The 24,415-nt window shown below is 48.0% G+C and overlaps 1 protein-coding gene across 3 annotated transcripts in view; it reads left to right on the plus strand.

The window, feature by feature from the left end:
* Window positions 1-24,415, plus strand: part of LOC127567923 (retinoic acid receptor RXR-gamma-A-like) — a 183,679-nt gene that overhangs the window by 112,217 nt on the left and 47,047 nt on the right. For all 3 annotated transcript variants that reach the window (XM_052011132.1, XM_052011135.1, XM_052011134.1), the window contains exon 2: window positions 14,054-14,313. In XM_052011132.1, coding sequence (XP_051867092.1) covers window positions 14,054-14,313 — 260 coding nt within the window. The remainder of the gene's footprint in view (window positions 1-14,053; window positions 14,314-24,415) is intronic.

The following is a 24,415-nucleotide window of genomic DNA, read 5'->3' on the forward strand; positions in this document are numbered from 1 at the left end:
GGTCTTGGGCAGAGCAGTTGCCATACCAAGCTGTGATGCATACAAATAGGATGCTTTCTATGGTGCATCTGTAAAAAAAAAAATTGGTGAGGGTCAACGGGGACATGCTGAATTTCCTTAGCCATCTGGAAGTAGAGGCACTGGTGTGCTTTCCTGGCTGTAATATCTATGTGAAAGAGTATTCAATGAGCCTCAATGGATCGCATTAAATCTTTGAGCTTCCACATGGCTAATTTACATTTTAATTGCTGGTGATAAACGTATCCTCCCACAGTTTGAAATCAATATCCTGTCGTTTTTCTGTACTTAGCAGAACACTTAAACAAGATTGCCAGCCTGTGCCAACAGCTAGATCTCACCGAGAATACAGCAAGTTGGGGAATGTGGAGGAGGGGCTGGAGATAGGGTGAGAGAAGCAACAGGTGTGGGACAGGAACCAGGGACGATGCGTGGTAGCAGTGCGATAGATGAGAGGGTAACAATGCAATAGATGTGGGTCAAGTCAAGTTTATTGTTATATGTACGGGTACAATAAAAACTTGCTTGCAGCAGCATTGCAGGCACGTAGGTACAGACGCACATACAATATAAATTATACAAGATGAGAGGAAAAAAAAGACCGCAAAACAAGACATTAGTGCAAAAAAAGCACACAATCAGAGATAAATCCATGGTAGTGCAAGAGGTGGCCTGTAGTGTTCTGTTGCTGAGGTAGGTGAAGGGGGTAGGGAACGAGCATGATGGAAGGGGCAGGACCCAGACCGGGGCTGTGTAGGATGGTGTGGCAAAGGTCTGCGGAGTGGGAGGTGGCAGGTGGAAGATGGACAAGAGGGCAGAAGCAAAGGAAGGTGCCTATGCAAGAGGAAGGATGGATGGATGGAAGGCCTGCGAAATGGCTGTCATGAGTTGAAACTCTGGCAGAAGCGCAAGCAGCCTTTCTGACTAAAGTCTCCCAACACCGCAAGATGGGCAGACATGGAAAATGGAATGTTATATTGAGGAGAGATCTCATTGAAACCTATTGGATACTGAAAGGCCTGGATAGAGTGGACGTGGAGAGGATGTTTCCATTAGTACAAGAGTCTAGGATCTGAGGGCACAACCTCAATAATAGAACATCCCTTTGGAACTGAGATGAAGAAGGATTTCTTCAACCAGAAGGTGGTGAATCTGTGGAGGGCTGTGGAGGCGAAGTCATTGTGTGTATTTAAGGCAGAGATTGATAGGTTCTTGATTGGTAAGGGAGTTAAGGGTTACAGGGAGAAGGTGGGAGGAGATACAGGAGCCTGAAGACCACACTCAACGATTCAGAAACTGCTTCTTCCTCTCTGCCATCAGATTTCTTAACAGTCCATGAACCCATGAACGCTACCTCATTATTCCTTTTTTATTTGCACTATTGATTTTGTAATTTATAGTAACATTATGTCTTTGCACTGTACTGCAAAACAACAAATTTCCTGTCAAATAAGTCAGTGATAATAAAGATAAGATAAGATCTTTATTAGTCACGTACATCGAAACACACAGTAATGATTGCATAGTGATTTTTGGGGGGGCAGCCCGCAAGTGTCACCACGCTTCTGGCGCCAACTAATTCTGAATGGGATTGAGAAATTTAAAAAATCAGCCATGATTGAATGGCTTAGCAGACTTGATGGGCCAAATGGCCTAATTCTGCTCCTATATCTTATAGTCTAAATCTTGGACTTTGGGTAAGAATGCAAGAAGCAAAACCAGAATTGCAGGAATCCAGGGATATGAGGTTGGTACAGGAACGTGGCACTGAGGTACAAGGATAGCTGTGATTGTACCAGAAGACAGAACAGGAATGAGGGGTTGAATGGCCTACTGCTTCTGTTCCTTTTGTTCTTGTGTGATCAAATTTCAGCCATTTAATCCTGTGTCTCTGCTCTGCCATTCAATTAAGTCGTGACTAAGTTTTTACCTCCACACCACATTCCTGCACTGACCGAATATCCCGTCATTCCCTGACCATCGATTGGATGAACTGTTTACTTCTGAAGCATTTCCAAAAGCCACCTGTGGGCCCTGCCATGAAGGCCACATGTTCAGTGTTGGCTGAAGCCTGCTGCTTCTCGCTAGCTCACTGTGCACAGTGACACTCCGGTGTCACATCCCATCAGTGTCACAGAGCCCAAATGGCAGATTCAATATAGGTTAATGTTACCCTGAAGGCAGTCCCTCATAGCGCTGACGAGGCGGGCACTGTTATGACACACAATGGAGCTGATGTAGACGAGGATTTACCAAGCTTCAGGCTTTTGCAAACACTGGGTCCTAATGGACTACAGTGCGAAGAGGCTGCTTTTATTTCAATTTCTGTCTAATTGCACATAAATAACTTGGTATTGCAGTGTAATTTCACATCACTGATTGAGGAATGACATGATATAGCATGGTTAACCATAAAAAAAACAGCCACTTCAGGTGAAAATTTATGGCCCATTACTGTTGTGTAAACTGCATGTACCCAACTCCCACTGTTCCTGATGTTGTGTAAACTGTATGTACCCAGCTCCCACTGTACCTGATGCTGTGTAAATTGTATGTACCCAGCTCCCACTGTACCTGATGTTGTGTAAACTGTATGTACCCAGCTCCCACTGTACCTGACAGGACCCAAAGGTGGGTATCATGAACGCAATTAATTCAAGGGTTTGGATCGGCTATGTTGGGATTGTGTTTTCATTGCACACTGGAATTCCACATACAACTTGTATAACCGGTCCTGTGTCACTTTCCAAGAGTGTCATCATAAGACCGTAAGATATAGGAGAAGAATTAGGCCATTCAGCCCATTGAATCTGCTCCATCATTCAATCATTGGTGATTTTTTTTTTCCCCAAATGCATTCTCCCACTTCCTCCCTGTAACCCTTAACCATTCAAAAGTCTATCAATCTCTGCCTTAAAGACACCCAATGACTTGGCCTCCACAGCCTTCTGTGGCAATGAATACCACAGAGTCACCACCCTCTGGCTGAAGAAATTCCTCCTTATCTCTGTTCTAAAGGGATGTCCCTTTATTTTGAGGTTGTGCCCGTGGATCATGCTATTTGGAGCTTTAGTCTGCATCTAATCCAGCCCAGCCCTGCCCCAGGAGGATTCAGTGAGGAGAGAATTCTGTTCAGGACACCACTATTGCCCATTCCAGATCCCTTGCCCCCGTCTCCACCCTGGGCCAAGGTAGTACTGAGTGCTTCCCAACCTTTGTCCAGTGACAGCATGTAAACAGTAGAGACGGTGAGGGAATGTTTCCTTCCAGAGGGGGGAGGGACTGAGCCCCAGGGAGAGGGAACACTGTGAGGGGACTAGGGAGAGTCAGCATTGGGAGGGCTGGGTGTATTTGGGGGTGGTGCAGGTACCAAGAGGAATGTGAATTGCAATTGATGTGACAAAATCCAATAAGCCGTCTGATCAATGGGATCTGTACTATGCCCTGCAATGCAGGAGGGGAGCTGGAATAGCTGCCCCGGTGCCTTTAAGCCATCAGTAAAAGCAGTGATGGATGATGCTGGGAGCTGAGGGCAGTGTGTGATTGATGGGGTGGGTGGGGATTCTGGAGGCTGCTGCTGGCTGTAATAACCGTGGTCCTTGTCAGTGGCTCACTGCCGTTTTTCATTGAGACCCTGTCCAGTTCCCTCTCCGTGATTCCCAGCTCCGACAGGGCTTGGCTCCAATTTCCAGCACAGCCAGTGCCAGAGGTCCAGCTGTGGTCAAAGGCCAGCTGCAGGCTCACCACCTCCCCCTGATGTCCAGCAATGGGAACACTTGCATCACTGCAGCCTGCAAGTCCCGAAGCACTTCACTCAGTGATGTTAGAAATGCACACAAAGATCCCACAACAGCAGCCTGATCTGAACCGATGATGGATAAGTATTGGCCAAAATAACAGGGAAAATAGCCCTGCAGCTCCTTCAACAACAGTTCAGGGTTTTAGCAGGTGGGAGCTGACTTTGAATGACAGAACCTCCATACGACAGCAAGTCCATTGCTCTCTGAAAGTGGCCACACAAGTCCATAAGGTGGTAAAAAAGGCATATGGCATGCTTGCCTTTGTTAGTCAAGGCACTGAATTCAGGAGCCAGGAAATTATGTTGCAGCTTTATAAAAATCTGCATCTGCATTCAGTCCTGGTTGCCCCACTTATAGGAAGGATGTGGAGGCTTTGGAGAGGGCGCAGAAGAGGTTCACTAGGATGCTGCCTGGATTATAGGGTATGAGGTAGAAGGAGAGGTTGGACAAACTTGGGTTATTTTCTCTGGAGCAGCAGATACTGAGTCAAGACCTGATAGAAGTTTACAAAATTATGAGAGGCATAGATAAAGTAGACAGCCGGTATCTTTTTCCCAGGGTCGAAATGTCTAATACTAGAGGGCATGCATTTAAGGTGGGAAGAGGTAAGTTCAATGGAGATGTATGGGCCAAGTTTTTTTTACACAGTGAGTGGTGGGTGCCTGGAATGCACTGCCAGGGGTGGTGGTGGAGGCAGATACAATGGAGGTGTTTAAGAGGCTCTTAGATAGGCATATGAAGAATGGAGGGATATAGATCATGTCCAGGCAGAAGGGATTAAGTGTCATTAGCTTAACTAGTTCGGCACAACTTTGTGGGCCGAAGCGCCTGTTCCTGTGCGGTACTGTTCTATGTCCTAACATGGAGCACTTTAAGTGCAATACAGGTTGTAGACAAACCTGTCAGGAGGAACCACTGCCAGGAGCCAAAGATTACACTCTAGGTGCTAGGTTTGCCTCTGGAATGAGGGTGGAGTAGAAAGCAGTGTTCACTATCTGAGCACCATAAATGTTGCTGACATAACCCTGGTAATAACCTGATAAGGAAAGCAAGGCTGTATTGTAACCGCCATTTCAAAATAAAATGAATTGTTCTGGCATTTTACTGACCGTGAATTTCTCAAGCTAGTGCAGTGCAGTTTGCCAGTTGTGTGAGTAACGTTTGATCTAGCGCCTTCCCAAAGGTTTGAAACTCGAAGAGGAATTAAGGTGAAGTATCTTCCTATCGCAGTGTTAGAATGGCTTCCTGCAGGTTTGGCCTTCAAGTCCACAAGGTGCTGAGAAATAGGAGCTGGCTCCCACAGAGTGCCAGGATAGAAGAGAATGGGTGCCTTTAAGGGGAAGCTATGTAAAGTAAGAAACAAGCCACGTATGCTGAGCAGTGCATGAGCCCAAACACTTCTTCCACTGGTCCCCTCCCCCTCTCTGTTCCCACCTGCCCTCCCCACCATCCTCTCCTATCAGATTGCATCAACTGTAGCCATTTGTCACCTCCACCTCTTTCGCTCTTCCCACTCTCCCCTCCCCCATCTGCCTATCACCCCTCCTCACTTGGATCCACCCATCACCTGCCAGCGCTTGACCCACCCCTTCCCCTCACCTCGTTATACTGGCTGTCTCCCCTCCACACTTTTAGTCCAGCTGAAGGGTCTCGGCCTGAAACGTCGGCTGTCCAGTTCCCTCCATAGATGCTGCCTGTCCCACTAAGTTTTTCCAACATCTTATGTGTTGCCACGTCACATCACTCGTCTGTCAAGCACACTCCCTTCAGATGATCCTTTCCTCTCAGACCCTTGCACAGCTTCCCCTTAAAGGCACCACTCCAGCACTCTCTACAGGGACACCAGGCCAAAGAACTCCTCTTTTGATTTATTAGCCAATCTCATGTGACCCTCTGACCTCTTCAACCCCTGTGTGTCTCCCAACCACTCGGTCTCTCGACCATTCCGCCCCTTCCAATCTTTGGCTCCTGGTCGCTCCCACTCGCAGTCCTTACCCAGCTTTTGCCTTTCAGATTTCCTGTACAACCATTCCCATTAACCCTTGCAGTAATTCCTGGTTATAGAGGGCTACAACTAGAAGGCATGCATTTAAGGAGAGAGGGGGAAAGTTCAAAGGAGATGTGCGGGGTAAGTTTTTTTTTACACTGAGTGGTGGGTGCCTGGAATGTGCTGACGGGTGGTGATGGAGGCATTTAAGAGGTTCATAGGCGCATGAATGTGCCGAGAATGGAGGGATATGGACCATGTGCAGGTAGAAGGGATTAGCTTGGTAACATCATCATGGGCCAAAGGGCCCGTTTGTGTGCTGTACTATTCTATGTTCAATGGGTCCACCAGACTCAAAGCTCTCTATATGGCCAGTTCCCCCCATCTATTGCAGCTGGGAATGCTGGTCATTATGAAGGTGCCTAGCTCAGTGTGTGTCAATGGCTGGTACTAATCAGCTTCCTGTGCGTACATTCACTCCACCAAATGAATGCCTTGACGCTGAGCAGGAAGGACAGTTGGAGGTCATTGAGCAGTAATGAAAGGTTAAAGGAAGTTGACGTGTGCCAAGTAGCATTAGTGGAAGACCCACGTCTCCCCGCCTTCATCGAAGCTGACAGAGTGGTTACATCCACTGAACATGATCATTAACCTTGATGGGAACAGCGACTGAGCTCTCTCTGCAGACGTGCCCACCCTGAGAACTTCCCCACCCGAAGCCCACACCACCAAGCACGCTGCCTGCAGCTCCCCTGAAGTTGCTGACTCACAGCTTGTGCCAGATCTCCAGAGGCCAGCGGTCCTCCTTTATTACCACTCTGGGTCAGATCCAAACCTACCTAATCTTTACAAGCTTATCTAATCCTTTCTAAGACACAGAAGGAGGCCATTCAACCCATTGAATGCGTGCCAGCATCTTGTAGAGCAATTCAGTCACTCCCATCCCCGGCTCTGTGTCCAGAGAGCTGCAAATGCTTTGCTTTCAACTAACTATCCAATTCCTTTTGAAAGCCACAGTTGGATCTGCATCAAGCACAGGTTCAGGCAGTGAATTCTCCATGATAACTAATCACTGTGTTCAAGAAAAAAAACTTTTTTCTCTCATTCCCTCTGGATCTTTCCCAATCGCCTCACTCTCTGCCCTCTGGTCCTTGATTCCTTGGCTCGTGGGAATAGTTTGTCTCCATTCACTCTACTGAAACCTGCCGTGATCTTGCCCACCTCCATCAAATGTTCTCTCAATCTTCTCCAAAAATGATCCCCATCTGAAATCCCACCTGCCAGGAACAGTACCTGCACTCTCTCTCAGACATTTACCTCCTTCTAGGTTTAGATACAGGGCCAGGGATTTGGAGTCATAGAGTAATACAGCATGGAAACAGGCCATTTAGCCCAATTCATCCATGCTGACCAAGGTGCCCGCCAAGCTAGTCGCATTTGCACCCGTTTGGCCCAGATCCCTCTAACCCCATCCTGTCCACGTACTTATCAAAATGTCTTTTAACTATCGTTATTGTACCCACCTCGGCCACTTTCTCCGGCAGCTCGTTCCATATACGCACCACCCTCTGCGTGAAGAAATTGCCCTTCAGGTCCCTTTTAAATTTTTCACCTCTCACCTTAAACCTATGCCCTCCTGTTTTTAGTTCCCCTTCCCTGGGAAAAAAAAACTGTATGCATTTACCCTATTAATGCCCCTTATGATTTTATACACCACTATAAGGTCACCCCTCAGTGTCCTACGCTCCAAGGAATAAAGCCCTAGCCTGCCCAACCTCTCCCTACAACTCAGGCCCTCAAGTCCTGGCAGCATCCTCGTAAATCTTCTCTGCACTTTTTCAAGTTTAATTGTGTCTTTCCTATGACAGCACGACCAAAACTGTGCACAATTACTGTTTATATAAGAATTATAAAAATTCAACATAATCTTGCTGCTTCTATGTATAAAGCCCAGATTAAACCCCTCCCTCACCATGTCCCACCACTTTTGAGGATTTATACAGATGCTCATTCTGTCTTGCACTCCCTTTCAGAAATGTACCTGTTTTAGAATTATAATTTCTGTCTTCCCCTGTTCCCTCCTATCCGAAAGCACAGACATCATGCTGAGGCACGCTTTCTTGGGATACAGTTTGCCACCAGTCTTGCTACTGGGCTATGAAGCCACTTGGAGCAGTCTGATTCTGAGCTTACTGGACCAGTATGTGAACTTCCTGTCAGCTTAGTGGGATCAGTAGTGGCAACACTTCTTCTATTTTTATTTTAATTAAAACCCTTGTTTCCTAACCTTTCCCCCTCACCACTGACCAGAGGTCTGAGACCAATTAACAATAACTTGACCTCTGGCCTGATCCTTGTCACCAGTCTGAAGTGGCTTGCAGTTTCCCTGGAGTTGTTTTTAGGATAGTATGTGGAGAAACAGTGTTAAACCTTAAGTGAAAGGTTGTGGTCTCACTGTAACAATCTGTGAGGTAACGAAACCAGAATACACTGGAGAAACCCAGCAGGTTAGGCAGCATCTGCGGAGAGGGAAACAGACTTGATGTTTCTGGTTGAAGACCCTTCTTGCAAATGCTTCAGTCCGAAAAAGCCTACATTCAGCACTGTCAACTCACTGAATGTGGTAATTATGACAAGGCACAGATGGTGGGAAGGGAAGAGGTAAAAGAACAAGTATATCATCTCAAGTGATTGAATGGGAAACTGCCATGAGAAGGTGATGTATGTTGATGAAATTGGAGGAGTAGAACTGTAGATGTACAAAAACGGGAGGGATATAGGTGGGAGCTCCGGAGCCCTGTGAAAATAGATGGGAAATTCAATCCATGGTCACCTTTGTTCTTCCTGTTGACCTTTTTTGAGCTCAGTTTCTATGCAAGAGCTTTCAAACCCCTGAGGAATGCTTCCAACCCTGGCTGTGCCTTGGGAATAATGCAAAAACTTTGGACAAGAAAGTGCAGAACTTTGGCCAGTTTATTAACTCCTATCTGCACAAAAAAAGTTTCATCAGTAATTGTGTTCATTGTTAACACTATAACATTACAACATTATGTAAGTATTATTAACATTATCACGTTATAATTGGGGCTGTTAAAGAAATTTTTAAAAAGTAGTTGTGAATAATCACTCAGTTGGGAAAAATACTAATTGCGAGTTAACTGTGGTTTTAATCAGATTGTAAAACCAAAATAGAATACTAATATTTCTGAATACTAATATTTCTCCCACTCCAGCACCAATTTGAAGAAGTACTGTGCTGTGAATAAAGGGGAACTGGTGAATGTACTAAGATTTCCAAAATGCATTTGATAAGATGCCGCATCAAAGGTTATTCAAGAAACTAAAATCTCATAGTATAGGAGGTGATGTAATGGAGTGGGTAGAAGATTGGCTGGATAACTAAAATCAGATTGTAGTATCTTTTTCTGGTTGGAAAGAGGTAACAAATGGTGTACCAAAGGGGCCTCAACAGTTTTACTATCTATATATAGGTCCTCCCTGGGTTACGAACATCCGACTTAATGAACACCCCGTACATATGAATGAGTGTTTGGGAGATTGATGGGATGGATTTTCCGGCTGCTGCAGGGCTACAGGCATCTTCTGCCAGGTGGGAACAGGGCATTTCTGTGTGCCTTCTCTCCCCCTCCCACACCCCAAGTGGCAACAGTCAGGGGCTGGGTGGAGCCGGTCAGAGCTGGGAGCGCTGAGCAGACTCACTCACTCACTCACTGAGTCAGTGAGGCCAGCTGGCAGCCACTCTTCCCGTGCCTGCTCGCTCTCCCGTCACAGCTGTTTCTGCAATCCTCTCCCATACACTGTGCCTGTTCATTTCTGACTTAAGAACAGTTCAGGTTACAGACAGTTCTCAGGGGCGGAACCCTGTAGTAGCCTGTAAAACACTTGGATGAAGACGCTGAAGGTAAAGTTCTTAAATCTGCTGACGATACGAAAACAGGTAGGAAAGCAAAATGAGGCTGCAAAGAGATACAAATAGGTTAGATGAGTGGGCAAGTGAAATATAATATAGAACATGGAAAATTATCCATTTTGACAATTAAAATATAATGGAATTTTATACTAATGTGGGAGTGCCGAGCTCTGAGATGCAGAAGGATCTGGATGTCCTCGTACATGATTCACAAAAGATGCAGAAAGTAGTTAGGAAAGCTTAGATTGTCATTTTTTATTGCTTGGGGAACTGAATACAAAAGTACAGATATTATACCTCACTTATATAGGGCATAGATGATAGCATATCTGGAGTGCTGTGTATAGTTATAGTCCCCTTATTTAAGGAAGGATGCTGAAATGTTGGACGCAGTTCAGAGGAAGTTTATTGGACTGACACTAGCAGGAAATATTGGACAGACTTGTATCCGCTGGAGTTCAGGATTGAAACATTTAAATCCTGAGGGGTCTTGACAGGGTGGATATTTTTCAAGCAGAGGGAGATAGATGCTTGGAGAAAAGATGTGAAGGGCTACCAAGGCTGGATGGGAAGGCAGAGTTGAGATTCTAACCAGATCAGCTAGGATCTGGTTCCAGGGGCTGACTGAGGAAGATGAGGGTAGGATCGCTGCCCAAGTCTGTACCAAAGACATAGTGAGTCAAACCAAGCCAAGCATATCCTCTTGTATAGAGGAGGGGGTGGTTCTGGGCAAAGAGATAAGCCTCTGCGGGTGGGGGGTGGGTGGAGTGATTCTGGCACTAGGTACAGACTGGGGAAGGTGGGGTCCAGTCTCTGATGGAGAGATAGAGGGGTTGGTCCCAATAGTGAGGGTCACGTCAGTGCTGGGTGAGAAGGTTCCACCAGCAAGACTCAAAGCATCACCACCATAACCCCTGAAAGATTATTACTTTGTGGCTACAAGACAGCAAAACTTTTAAAAGAAAGTGGTATGAAATCTTGGCAAGCCCACAAGAGTGGCCAGATGTGCTGTGGCATTGGGAGGGGTGGAGTCTAGAGCCCACCTACCCTCTCTTGATGTGAAACTGCACTCCAGATGCAGAGAGACTCCTGCACTGTCGGAGGAGCTTTTAAGTCTGCTCTGTCTGTGTGTTAGAGTGCCTCAGGACATTGTTCTTTCATGTATAAATTATGTTTTTCTTGTGATTGTTGTTTCTCTAATGCTATGTACCTGTGATGCTGCTGCAAGCAAGTTTTTCATTGAACCTGTACATACATGTACTTGCGCACGTGACAATACACTCGACTGACTTTGCTGCATTTCTTCATGGAAGCTTTGAGCACATCCTTGAATCCTTTGCAGCAACACACAAAGGCGCTGGAGGAACTCAGCAGGTCAGGCAGGATCTATGGAGCGAAATGGACAGTTGACATTTCAAGTTGAGACCCTTCATCTTTATCAATCAGAAAATGACCCGCTGAGTTCCTCTAGTGCCTTTGTGTGTTGCTCCAGAATTCCAGCAGCTGAAGTCTCTCTTGTGTCTCCTTGAATCCTTTACTGCCTTCTGGTGATCTCTTATCGTGACGAGCTCAGAATAGAGTGTATGTTTTGTGAGTCTGATGTCAGACGTGTGTGTGACAAGGTGTGCCAAATGTGGTTGAGTGTAACCAAGGACTCAATGCTGGGTATGTTGGCCTGGGGATGGACACTGATGTTGGTTTATTTATCCTTCCAGTGGAGCTGGAGGTTTCTGCAGAGCTCCATTGCTTGAGTGGCTGCAGACACCTGCCCAGGTCTCAAAGCATTCATGGCAACAGGGATCACCGCTGCTCAGGAGGCCATGAGCCAGAACTTCTGGCCATGCGGGTACACTCGAGAGGAGCAGTGACTTTCGTCACCGATATATGCCTTTGCCGAGAGGCGGCTCCTGAGATATGGGAAGCGGACCACACTTTCCAGCGTCTCGCCACGAACCTTTATCGTTGGAGGGCAGTGCGGTGCAGCGGTGGTGGGCTGGTGGAGGATGTGTGCTTTGCTGAACTTGAGTTTAACTCCCACCTTTGCAGAACACGGAATGAACTTGCATTTATGCAGTGCATCTCATGGCTTGAGTTGTCCTGAAATGCTTTACAGCCACTCGACTGTTGGAAGGCTGGTCATTGTTGTCATCTAGGGAGGGCTGTGATTGTTGTGCAGATGTTTTAGTGATATTTGTTGAGGAATAAACATTAGTTAATGCACCAAAGGGCTCTCTGTAACCTTTGGGAGCCCACCTGAGAGCAGGTCATAGAGTTATACACCACAGAAATGGGCCCTTCAGCCCACCTTGCCCAAGCCAACCAAGATGCCCATCCAAGCTAGTTCCAATTGCCCACATTTGGCCCATATCCCTCTAAGCCTTTCCTATCCATGTACGTCCAAGTTCCTTTTAAGCAGATGTGTCCTGTTACATGTACATCCCTCCTTCTGTGCTGTGTCGGTTGGACTGAGGGCTCTGCTCTCCAAGTTGAGCCTTGACACTGCACCCTTGGTATTCAGGGGGTGATGCCGGGCTCCAGCAGTCACCTATGGGGAAGGGGGGGGGGCAAAACTGCAGCAGAATGGCCGAGGCTGAAGGAGAAAGAGGGGTCAAGCTAATGGGAGGCCAGAGGAGGGGAGGTTGTTGAGGGATGGTGGGGATTGGAATGCTCGAGCAGCCTCACAGCCATTCCAGTGAGGAAATTCCTCCTGACCTCCATCCAAGGAATGAGCTTATCCCGAGACCATGGGCCTGGTTGTCGACTCTCCTTCCAAGGGAAACCAGTCTCTTGACTACCTCTCTGTTAAGCTGCAGAGGAGTAAGGTTCTCCACCCATCACACACTGGGTGATAATAGCAGTCTAGTCTGCCTTGTGCACCTTCTAGTGTCCACGTGCACCTTCCAATCCAAAACTTGATGTTTGACACAAGGTGAGGAACAACCAGTGTGGGTCTGACCACCGTCACTAACAAAGCAGGGGAGGAGGGCAAGTTAATGAGAGGTGGTCACAGAAGGACATGGTTTCTGTGAGAGGAGGGGGACCTTGTAATGTATCACAGCTGTGGTCAGTATTCCACTCCCACCCCACTCACTATGGGAGCTCTGAGTGCCTTTGGGCTAGGAAGTACGTAATGGCCAACTGGTTGACCATCAAGCTAGTGACCTCGACAGGAAGTGAATGGGCAGGGACGGGGCAGCAGAAGGCAAGGGGTGGACTGGACAGGACTGGATAGTGACGTCCCCTGCTGCTAGAGGACCTCTCAAAACTTGTGTGTGAAAAATGCGTGCTGTGCTGATATTAATCCGTCTGCCCCAGAGTGTGGGGGCAGAGTAAAAACATGAAGGGGTAGGTTGGTGGCATTAACGACACCACACCCCTTACCTCACTCTGCTAACAATGCATTCCGGATGCATCACAGATTGGTAAGGCAATTGCTCTGCCCAAGACCACAAGAAATTGCAGAGTTGTAAACACAGCCCAGTCCATCATGCAAACCGGCCTCCACTCCATGGACTTTGTCTACACTTCCTGCTGCCTCAGGAAAGACCATAAGATATAGGAGCAGAATTAAGCCATTTGGCCCATCGAGTCTGCTCCGCCATTCAATCATGGCAGTCGATGTAATCAAAGACCCCTCCCACCTCATTCATTTTCTCATCTCCCCCTTTCCATCAGGCAGAAGGTACAAAAGCTTGAAAACACGTACCACCAGGCTCAAGGACAGCTTCTATCCTTCTGTTATAAGACTATTCAACAGTCCCCTAGTACAATAAGATGGACTCTTGACCTCACAATCTACCTCATTATGGCCTTGCACCTTATTGTCAGCCTGCACTGCTCTTTCTCTGTAACTGTAACACTTTATTCTGTATTCTGTTATTGTTTTCCCTTTGTATTACCTCGATGTACTGATGTGATGAAGTGATGGCAGGCACGGTAGTGTGGCGGTTAGCATAACGCTATTACAGCGCCAGTGACCCGGGTTCAATTCCCGCGGCTGTCTGTAAGGAGTTTGTACGTTCTCCCCATGACTGCATGGGTTTCCTCTGGGTGCTCCGGTTTCCTCCAAAATTCCAAAGACGTGCGGGTAAGGAAGTTGTGGGCGTGCTATGTTGGCGCCGGAAGCGTGGTGACACTTGCGTGGTGACACTGCCCCCAGAACACTCTATGCAAAGATGCATGTCACTGTGTCCTTCGATGTACACGTGACTAATAAAGAAATCTTTATGGATGGCTTGCAAATCAAAGTTTTTCACTGTACCTCAGTACATGTGACAATAATAAACTAATTACCAATGAGTTTTCTTCTCCCTGCAGATTCGGCAATACAAGTGAACTCCACGTCAATGAGCTCACCATCCCCACACTCAACAGTGAACTCAGTGGTTGGCCACCAGTCAATGATCGGATCCTCGATAAATGCTTCGCGTTCTCTCACCTCCCCCATGGGAAACTTGGCCTCTCCGGTCAACGGACTAGGCTCTCCATACCCCGTCATCACGTCATCAATCGGATCTCCCTCGGTGTCCTTACCATCTACTCCGACCATTGGCTACGGACCACTCAGCAGTCCCCAGGTAAAACCTCGACCAGGTCAAAGGGTTACCAGTTCAGGGGTTATCTCAAGAAAGTGATTGGATCAAGGGTGGCACAGTGGTGCAGCAGATAGAGCCACTGCCTCTCAGCTCTGGGGACCCAGGTTCAATCCTGACGTCGGGTGCTATCTGTGCGGAGTTTGCACGTCCTCCCTGTGAGCAAATGGGTTTCCCCCAGGTACTCCGGTTTCCTCCTACATCCCAAAGATGTTCGGGTTGGTAGTTTAATTGGCCACTGTAAATTGCCCCTAGAGTGTGGTTAAGTGGTGGAAGTTGATGAGAATGTGGGGAGAATAAAACGGGATTAGTGTGAATGGATTGTTGATGGTTGGTGCAGACTTAGTGGGCTGAACGGCCTGTTTCCATGCCATGTGACTCTAAGTTTAAACACATCACCACCATAATCTGTCGAACTGTTCAGCACGTAAGGTTTGTCAAAGGTCAGGCCACTCAGTCCTTTGAGCCCATTGCTCAATTCAGTTAGACCACGGCTGATCTGTGAGCCTCGATGCCACCAACGTCCCTCAGTCCTTGTCCCAGCCACCCAGCATGTATCAGTGTCACCAATGAAGCCTTAGGGTGACCCCCATGTCAGAGTGTAGTTGGTGAATGTTTCAAGTGTCCATTATCCTTTGTGTGAAGAAGGGCTTACTGAAATTGATCGGAAGCGGCCTGTCTCTAATTGTATAGAAGACATCTTGTATGGACTTCCTCACCAATGGCACTAGTTTCTCTTTTTCTTGTGTATCAGATCCTTCAGTTGTTTAAAGCTCCTCAATCAGCCGGCCTGTTGATCATCCTGGGCAACGTGAGCCTGGCTTGTCCTGTCTGCCCTCATAGTTTAACCCTTTTAGCTCCGGCTGGCATCTGCTGTGTTTGCACAGTTCTTCATGAGGTGTGGTGCCCAGAGTTCGGCACATTCCTGAAGGCAGCTCTCTGCCTGAGCGGTTCAGCACTGCAGCTTGGAATAGGTCATTAAACTTGGAGAATTGCATGCTGTTGCCTAATGGATGCAGCGGCTAAAAATATTGCAGGGTCTCACCTGGAGCTTTCAGTTGCCAGCCATTTCAATTCCCCTCTCCATTCCCACACCGCCCTCTCTGTCCTCGGCCTCCTCCACTACCAGGGTAAGGCTAAACATAAACTAGAGCAACAGCACTTCATATTACACCTGGGTAGTCCACAACCCAACAGCATGAACGTTGCATTCAGTTAACCTGCTCCCAGTCTGTCCCTTTCTCCTTCTGATCTACCCAGGCACTCTCACTCACACCCTTCTTTCTTAAGTGGAATCCCCGGCCCCCGTCACCCTGTTTCTTTCCCCTCCCCCACCCTCTCCATCTGCCCCTCACCCACACATTCCTCCCACTGGGTCCCCCCCCCCCCCACTGTTCCCATCTGCCCTCCCCACCTCCCTCCCATGATTCCATGCTCCATCTTCCCCTCCTATCAGATTCCACCATCTGCAGCCCTCTGTCACCTCCACCTCCCACCTCCCAGCCTCTGTCGCTATTCCCACCCTCCCCCCCCCATCCGCCCATCACCCCTCCTCACCCGGATCCACCCATCACCTGCCAGCTCTTGCCCCACCTCTTTATACTGGCTATCTCCCCTCTATCTTTCAGTCCAGGTGAAGGGTTGCAACCTGAAATGTCGACTGTCCACTTCCCTCCATAGATGCTGCCTGACCCGCTGAGTTCCTACAGCAGCTCGTTTTTTTGCCCCATGTTCCTACTACCTGAAGGCCCAGTGACAGGTTCAGTGCCGTGAGCTGCGCTGATACAAATGGCTGATAATTGCTGCCTTTTCACAAACAGCCAATAAACACTAGGACCACAACTCTGATTGGCAAATGGACCTTAACTGATTTGATTTCAGGCTGGGTACAAACTAGTTTCAGACCTTTGGCAGGTGGAGGGAAAGTGGAGGGAGCTTGGGACGGGGGATTGATGTCTTCCCAGGATGGAGAGATTGAATCCCTTCCCCTCTCTCCTCCCCACCCTCACCCCACCCTCAGGAAAAGGATTTGCATGTGACAGGGCTCTAAATGATTGCATTTAAAAACACCTCACTGGTTGTAAAGTGCTTTGAGGGCATCCTGAGACAGGTAACTTACTTAGACCATTTGGCCCATCAGGACCATGCCAGCTCCTTAACACAGCAATACCATCAGTCTCTTTTTCCCCCTCTCCTTATATCCCTGCATCCCTGCAACTTACTTTCTATCACACGTGCCCGAACTCACCTTTGAATCTTTTTGCCAGTTAGCGACAGAGGGGCCAATTTACAATGGCCATTTAACCTACTAACCCGCACGTCTGTGGGAGCAAACTGGAGCAGCCGGGAGAAACCCTCCTGGTCACAAGGGAGAACGTGCAAACTCCACACAGACAGCACCGGAGGTCAGGATTGAACCTGGGTCACTGGAGCTGTGAGGCAGTGGCTCTACCCTCTGCACCATTGTGCCACCCTGTACATGGACGTGTTAGTTGGTCTGCTCTATTTACCCTGTACATGGACGTGTTAGCTGGTCTGCTCTATTTACCCTGTACATGGACGTGTTAGCTGGTCTGCTCTATTTACCCTGTACATGGACGTGTTAGCTGGTCTGCTCTATTTACCCTGTACATGGACGTGTTAGCTGGTCTACTCTATTTACCCTGTACATGGACGTGTTAGCTGGTCTGCTCTATTTACCCTGTACATGGACGTGTTAGCTGGTCTGCTCTATTTACCCTGTACATGGACATGTTAGCTGGTCTGCTCTATTTACCCTGTACATGGACATGTTAGCTGGTCTGCTCTATTTACCTGATGTAGATAACTGTCTGTGATCAGCACAGACAGGACAGTCCTCACTACGCACACCATCGGATTTATATAGCAAGATAAAATCACTCCTTGCAGAAGGCTCACTGCAGGCTTTAGAGAGCATTAACGTTGAAACATTTCATTCATTGAACAGTTATTCTCTACGTAGGACAGAAAAAAAATGACTGGGAAAGGTGGAACTGGGATTTGTGCAATAGACAACTTGTCCTTTATCCAGCAAGTAGCACAGTCTAAAAGCTCTCGGATGTGTGGAGGAGTGAGGAAAGAGTGCGGATGTGTGGAGGAGTGAGGAAAGAGTGCGGATGTGTGGAGGAGTGAGGAAACAGTGCGGATGTGTGGAGGAGTGAGGAAACAGTGCGGATGTGTTTCAGAGGAATTAAGTTAAGTGACTGTGGGAGGCAGGAATGGGATGCGATGGCTGGGGGAGATGGGGACACATAGTAGGCAGCTCCTGTGGTGCATAAACACTGGCACAGAACAGTTCAGCCCAGTCGCTCTTTTCCTGATTTAAAGTTCTGTGCAATCCCAGAAATGCTTCATGAAAATCGAAAAACTGCCAATGCTGGAACTCTGAAATGGAAACAGAAAATGCTGGAAACACTCAGCAGATCAGGCAGCATCTGTGGAAGGAAAAACAGAGTTAATGTTTCAAGTCAATGACCCTTCATCAAGTATCTTCTCTGCCACTTCAGACCCCATAAGTGCTTCATTCTTTTATCATTGAAATGGGTTTGGCTGAAATAATGATGTTTGGTGTATGTAGGATTTGAAATGGGACGGTTTTAGAACATAGAACAGTTACAGCACAGGAACAGGCCCTTCAGCCTACGATGTTGTGCCAAACTAATTAAGCTAATAACACCTAATCCCTTCTGCCTGCACATGGTCCATATCCCTCCATTCTCTGCATATTCATGTGCCTGTCTAAGAGCCTCTTAAACACCCCTATCGTACTTGCCTGCACCACCACCCTTAGTAGTGCATTCTGGGCACCCACCACTCTATGTGTGTAAAAGAAAAACTTGCCCCACACATCTCTTTTGAACTTTCCCCCTCTCGCCTTAAAAGCATGCCCTCTTGTATTAGACATTTTGACCCTGGGGAGAAAGATAATGGCTGGCTATTCTTTTATGCCTCTCATAGTCTTATAAACCTCTATCAGGTCTCCCCTCAGTCTCCGTCACTGCAAAGAAAACAACCCTAACTTCAAGTTCCTGGGAGTGAACATCACCAACAGCCTGTCCTGGTCAAATCACGTAGAAGCCACGGCCAAGAAAGCTCACCTACTTCCGCAGGAGGCTAAAGAAATTTGGTTTGTCCCCTTTGACTCTCACCAACTTTTACAGAAGCACCATAGAAAGCATCCTATCTGGATGTATCATGGCTTGGTACAGTAACTGCTCTGCCCAGGACCGCAAGAAACTGCAGAGAGTTGTGGACACAGCCCAGTGCATTACGGACACCAGCCTCCCCTCCTTGGACTCTGTCTTTACCTCTCTCTGTCTTGGTGAAGCAGCCAGCATAATCAAAGACCCCACCCACCTGGGACATTCTCTCTTCTCTCCTCTTCCATTGGGTAGAAGATAAAGGAGCCTGAAGGCACGTACCACCAGACTTAAGGACAGCTTCTACCCCACTGTGATAAGACTATTGAACGGTTCCCTTATACAATGAGATGGACTATGACCTCACGATCTACCTTGTTGTGACCTTGCACCTTATTGCACTGCACTTTCTCTGTAGCTGTGACACTTTATTCTGTACTGTTATTGTTTTTACCTGTACTACAACAATGCACTCTGTACTGACTCAATGTAACTGCACTGTGCAATGAATTGACCTGTGCGATCGGTTTGTAAGACAAGCTTTTCACTATACCTCAGTATAAGTGACAATAATATACCAATACCAATACCAATACCAATACCAATACCTAGTTTGTCCAATCTCTCCTTATAGCACATGCCCTCCAATCCAAGCAGCATTCTGGTAAACCTCTTCTGCACCCTCTCCATAGCCTCCACCTCCTTCCTATAATGGGGTGACCAGAATTGAATGCAGTACTCCAGATGTGGCCTAACCAGAGTTTTAGTCTGATAACAAAGAGCTCCCCCTTCCTGATCACTCAAGGCCACAATACTGGAGTCAAACTCGAGTCTGTTGTTGTATGCACAAATACATATATGCAATGATAAACTTGCAGCAGCATCACAGGCACACAGCATCATATAAGCAGCATTCACAAGAAAAACATAAATTAAACATAAATTATACACAATTTTTACAAGAAAAAAACTGGATTAGAACACAGACAAAAAAACAAAGTTCATTTTAGTGCAAAGCGATCAAAGTGGTCATAGTGTTGCTAAACTGTAGTGATTAGGGTTGTGCCAGTTGGTTCAAGAACAGACTGGGGATGCCATAATTTCCTCACTTCATTGTCCCTTTAAGGAACCAAAGTCATTTGTGTCATTTTGGTGGCTGGGTGTAGTCACAGCTATTGTATAAATGATGCAGAGAAGCTCCCTGCACCGCTGGTGTCTTTGTCACTTAACGTGAGCTCTGGTCGGCTTACGTGAGTATATTATATAACAGTCACTCTGCTCTAGGCTGCTTGGCACTGATCCTGGCAGCTGAAGCCCCAGTAATCCTGTTAGACAAACACAGTATTGCCTAACACCCAGAATCCGGGTACACACAATGTCCCACTCACTCTTCACCCCTGTGCTCACAGCCCCACACCGGCTCCCAGTTCAATAGTGCCTCAGTTTTCAAGCTCTCAGAGTTGTGTTGAAATCTCTTTCCTGTCCCTGCCTCCCAGCCCTCATCCCTCCCAGGTCTTTATATCCTTCCCCTTCTTCTTTCCCTATTTTCTTTCCTCGGTTGCTGGTGCTTGATACAGTATGGAAACAGGCTGATTGGCCCACAGGACCTCACCAACTATCAGCCACCCATTCACACTAACCCTACATTAATCCCACACTTTTATCAATTCTGCCCAGATTCTACCACTCACCTACACACTAGGGGCGATTTACAGCAGACAATTAACCTACAACCTGCACTTCATTGGGATGCAGGAGGAAATCAGAGTACCGAGAGGGAACCCTTCATCCAAGCTCTGGACTTTGCTCCCTCTCTGCCACTCTTTTCCTCCAAGTTATTGGTACCCTGTCCCAAAAGGCCCATGCGGGCGGACATTTGTAGATGCTTCTGGGCAGCCCCTCGGGATATTTCACTGCACCGAAGGCACCAAGTCGTTGATGTTGAGAAACAAAGGACTGCAGATGCAGTGAGGTCCGGAGCTGTAGAAGAGAAGAGAAAGTTGAGAACAGCTGCTGTTGGCAGAGTGAGCCCTGGGGCAAGACCACCCACCCCGCCCCCCCCCCCCCAACCTCCTCCTACATCACACCAGGCTGCTGTGTGGCATCATGAGTTGGGAGAGCTCACCAGAGCCCCGTCTCAGTAGCTGCACCCTTAATCTTTCAGGGCTTGTGGATTGAAGTCCCACCCCAAATACTGAGCAAAATTTCTAAGCCCACAGCCCAGTACAGAGTGAATGCAGCATGGTTCGAGATGCCATCTCTCCAGTGAGACATTGATATCACTGTCCCTTCAGTCCTCCACATGTACAGGGAACTTTACTGTGTCTAGCCCTCTGTCCCTGCCCTGGGAGTGTGCGATGGGACAGTGTAGAGGGAGCTTTACTCTGTGTCTAACCCGTGCTGTCCCTGCCCTGGGAGTGTGCGATGGGACAGTGTAGAGGGAGCTTTACTCTGTGTCTAACCCGTGCTGTCCCTGCCCTGGGAGTGTGCGATGAGAATAGGGTTGAAGGGACTGTACTCTGTACCCACCCGATGTTGCAGGGGAGTTTCTCTGGTGATGAGACATGATATTGAAGAGCACACAGTTACAGAATAAAATCAGGATCGATGTTTACATAATTTCGGTGATTCTCAGCAGTGGCATTCTGAAGGTGCTGATCTAGAGATGTGCAAGGAGTTACAGCAACCAGAGGCACACAGATTCACTCGCAGTTCCTCTGTGGGTTCCAGCTGACAGAGCCACATACCCGTAGTGACAGGACACTGCACTCCGCAGCCAGTAGCCATTAATTACATTTATGTAGTGGTTGCACACAACGCATAGTTAGCTCAAGCAAAAGGAGGAATTAACAAACTATCATTTACTTTCTGTGGGCTTTAGTGAGAAGGTTCGGCCCTAGGGTAGTGTGGGCTGTGGGTCAGAGAGATTAGGCGAGGAAGTAGTGTCTCGCACTCTGTGGTTGTGATCCAGAAGTCGTGCTGAAAGACACCAGCAGTTTGGTTCCAGAGCGCTGATCTGAGAACTGTGTGAGTGTGAAAGCTCTTTTGGGTGCAAGATCCCCCCTTCCATTCCATCCCCCCTTCACTTTCTTCCTTGACTCTGTGGAACAACACAAGTTCCAATTGGAGGGTGGAGCAAAGCACATTGTAGAGTGAGCTGTGTTAGTAAAATAAGAGGGCAGCACAGTGACACAGCTAGTAGAGCTGCTGCCTCACAGCGCCAGGGACCCAGGTTCAATCCTGACTTTGGGCACTGTCTGTGTGGAGCTTGCACATTCTCCCTGTGACTGCGTGGGTTTTTCCCAGGTGCTCGGGTTTCCTCCCACGTCCCAAACATGTAGGTTAATTGACCACAACAAATTGTATCCAAGAGTGTAGCTGAGTGGTAGATTTTGTTGGGGGGGGGGGGGGAGTTGAGGAGAATATGGAGAACATTTTAAATAAAAAGGGATTTTTGTGGAAAGGGTACAGAAGAGGTTTACCAGAATGCTGCCTGAATTAGAGGGTATGAGCTATAAGGAGAGGTTGGACAAATTTGGATTGTTTTCTCTGGAGCGTTGGAGGCTGACGGAAAACGAGATAGAAGTTTATAAAATGATGAGAGGCATAGATCATTTTCCTAGGGTAGAAATAGAGGACATGCATTTAAAGTGAGAGGGTAAAGTTTAAAGGAGATGTGCAGGGCAAGGTTTTTACACAGAGAGTGGTGGGTGCCAGGAATGTGCCAGTGGTAGTGGTGGAAGCGGATCCAAGAGTGGTGTTCAAGAGGCTGTTAGATAGGCACATGAATATGCAGGGAATGGAGGATTATGGACCATGTGCAGGCAGAAGGGATTTAGTTTAATTTGGCATCGTGTTTGGCACAGACGTAGTGCGCCGAAGGCCTGTTCCTGTGCTGTACTGTTCTGTGTTCCATGTAGGATTAGTGTAAATGGGTGGTTGATAGTCAGTGTGGACTCAGTGCCAAAGGGCCTGTTTCCATGCTTTATAACTCCATACTGTGACCAATATATTTCTTAATAAAAAGCTTGACCAGTCTGTAGTGAGGTCTGTGCAGGCTGTGCTGAGCTGTGAATTACATTCCAGAGTGGTACAATCCATTCACACTCAGCCCGAGCTGTTGCTTCAGTACAATGTTACAGCTGCAAGTGCTTGGCAGGCACACAGCATCCTGGAGTGGCCGATCGCAGTGCTCACTAACTGCAGGCGATCAGCCCCTCCCCACCCCCCGCATTTAGCCCAGCACAGCTTGGCACTCGTCACTGCGGGGCTGATTGCATGGTGGAGTGCAGGAGCTGTCCACCCACTCCGAGAGATCGGCTGGAACAGGCTGTTGGGGGTGAGGGGGGGCTGCGGATGAGAGGCGGCCTCTGTGATGGTGCAGAGGGCACCTGTTCTCATTCCTGGCAGGGGCAGGGTTTGGCTGCTGCCGCTGTGCCCAGCCTTGGGGCAGCTGTGATTGGCATCCAGATGTCTGCAGAAGGAAGGACAGAAGATACGTTGGTGAAGATTCCTGAAATAGGGCTGTGGGTGCATGGTGTTCCGCCATCACAAGGATGTTACCGGGACTGGAGGGCTTGAGTTATAAGGAGAGGCTGGATAAGCTGGGACCGTTTTTCCTGGAGTGTAGGAGGCTGAGGGGTGACCTTATGGAGGTTTATAAAATCATGAGGGGCATAGATAAGGTGGATGGTCACAGTCTCTTTCCCCACATAGAGGTGTCTAAAACTAGAGGGCATAGGTTTAAGGTGAGAGGGGAAAGATTTAAAGGGGAGCTGAGGGGCAAGTTACCTACACAGAGAGTGGTCCGTATATGAAATGACCTGCCAAGAGGAAGTGGTAGCCGTAGGTACAATAACAATGTTAAAAGACATTTGGATGGGTACGTGGACAGGAAAGGTTTAGCGGGATGTGGGCCAAACGAGGGCAAATGGGACCAACTCATATGGGCAACTCGGGTGGCATGGATGAGTTGGGCCGAAGGGCCTGTTTCCTTGCTGTGACCACTCTGTGACCACTGTAAACAGCTGGCAGTGGCATGGCTCTGCCAGCCCGTGCCCTTACCCTCTCCTCTGACTCCGCCAGTTCCCTCTCACCCTCCACAAACTGGTGCTGCAGTGCCAGGGGAAAGGCTCCATCACCAGCGGTGCAGCCTTACAGGGGTGGGCTGTCCGATTCCCCACAATTAGATGTGGGTCTCACAGCAGCACTGGCTCTCATCCAGTTGACATCAACAAACAGGGCAGTCGTCCTGTTTTCTTCTTTGATTTTGGAGCTTGCCACACCTGGTTGAGCTGGTCGCATGTCAGAGGTTTGACACAGAAGCACATCCCGCTGCCCAAATGGTTCCACAGCACTTGGGGACGTCGCAAGGGCGCAGAGAGAGGCTGTGCTTCCAGGAAGCTGTAAGATGCCACCGGGCTTTGCACCGCTCGCGTTTGAGGCAGCACCACCGCAAGCAGAGAGGGTGGGCCAGGCAGGAGCTGCCCCTCCTGGTGACAAAGTTAATTCCATTAGTGAGTGATGAAAGATGTAGTCAGTCCCCAGAGAGCACCGGGGTTGCTCGATGCCAGGACTGACATTAATTGTCATCCCTCATCCTCATTTGGCAAGAAATCAATAGTTAATGTGGAAACTGTCACGGAGTTAAAATAAAAATCTGACAACACTGCAGTTGCTGCTGTAAATATTTATTAACTCCCCCCCACCCCTCCCCCTGCCACTGCTCGCCCGCCTCCCCCCCCCCCCACCCCACCCCCAGCTTTCTTGCATTAAGCTGCACACACTTTGCAGCACTGCAGAACTCTGGAGCTGGAGGTCTGAACTCCACGAAGAGGTCAAGGGCCCCACATGATCTTTGCACCAGTCTTTGCTGTTTACTCAGGGAATTGGACATTAATCTCCAAGGTCCTGCTGCAGTCAAAAAG

Source organism: Pristis pectinata, chromosome 3 (assembly GCF_009764475.1).
Source record: "Pristis pectinata isolate sPriPec2 chromosome 3, sPriPec2.1.pri, whole genome shotgun sequence".
NCBI classification, from domain to species: Eukaryota; Metazoa; Chordata; class Chondrichthyes; order Rhinopristiformes; family Pristidae; genus Pristis; species Pristis pectinata.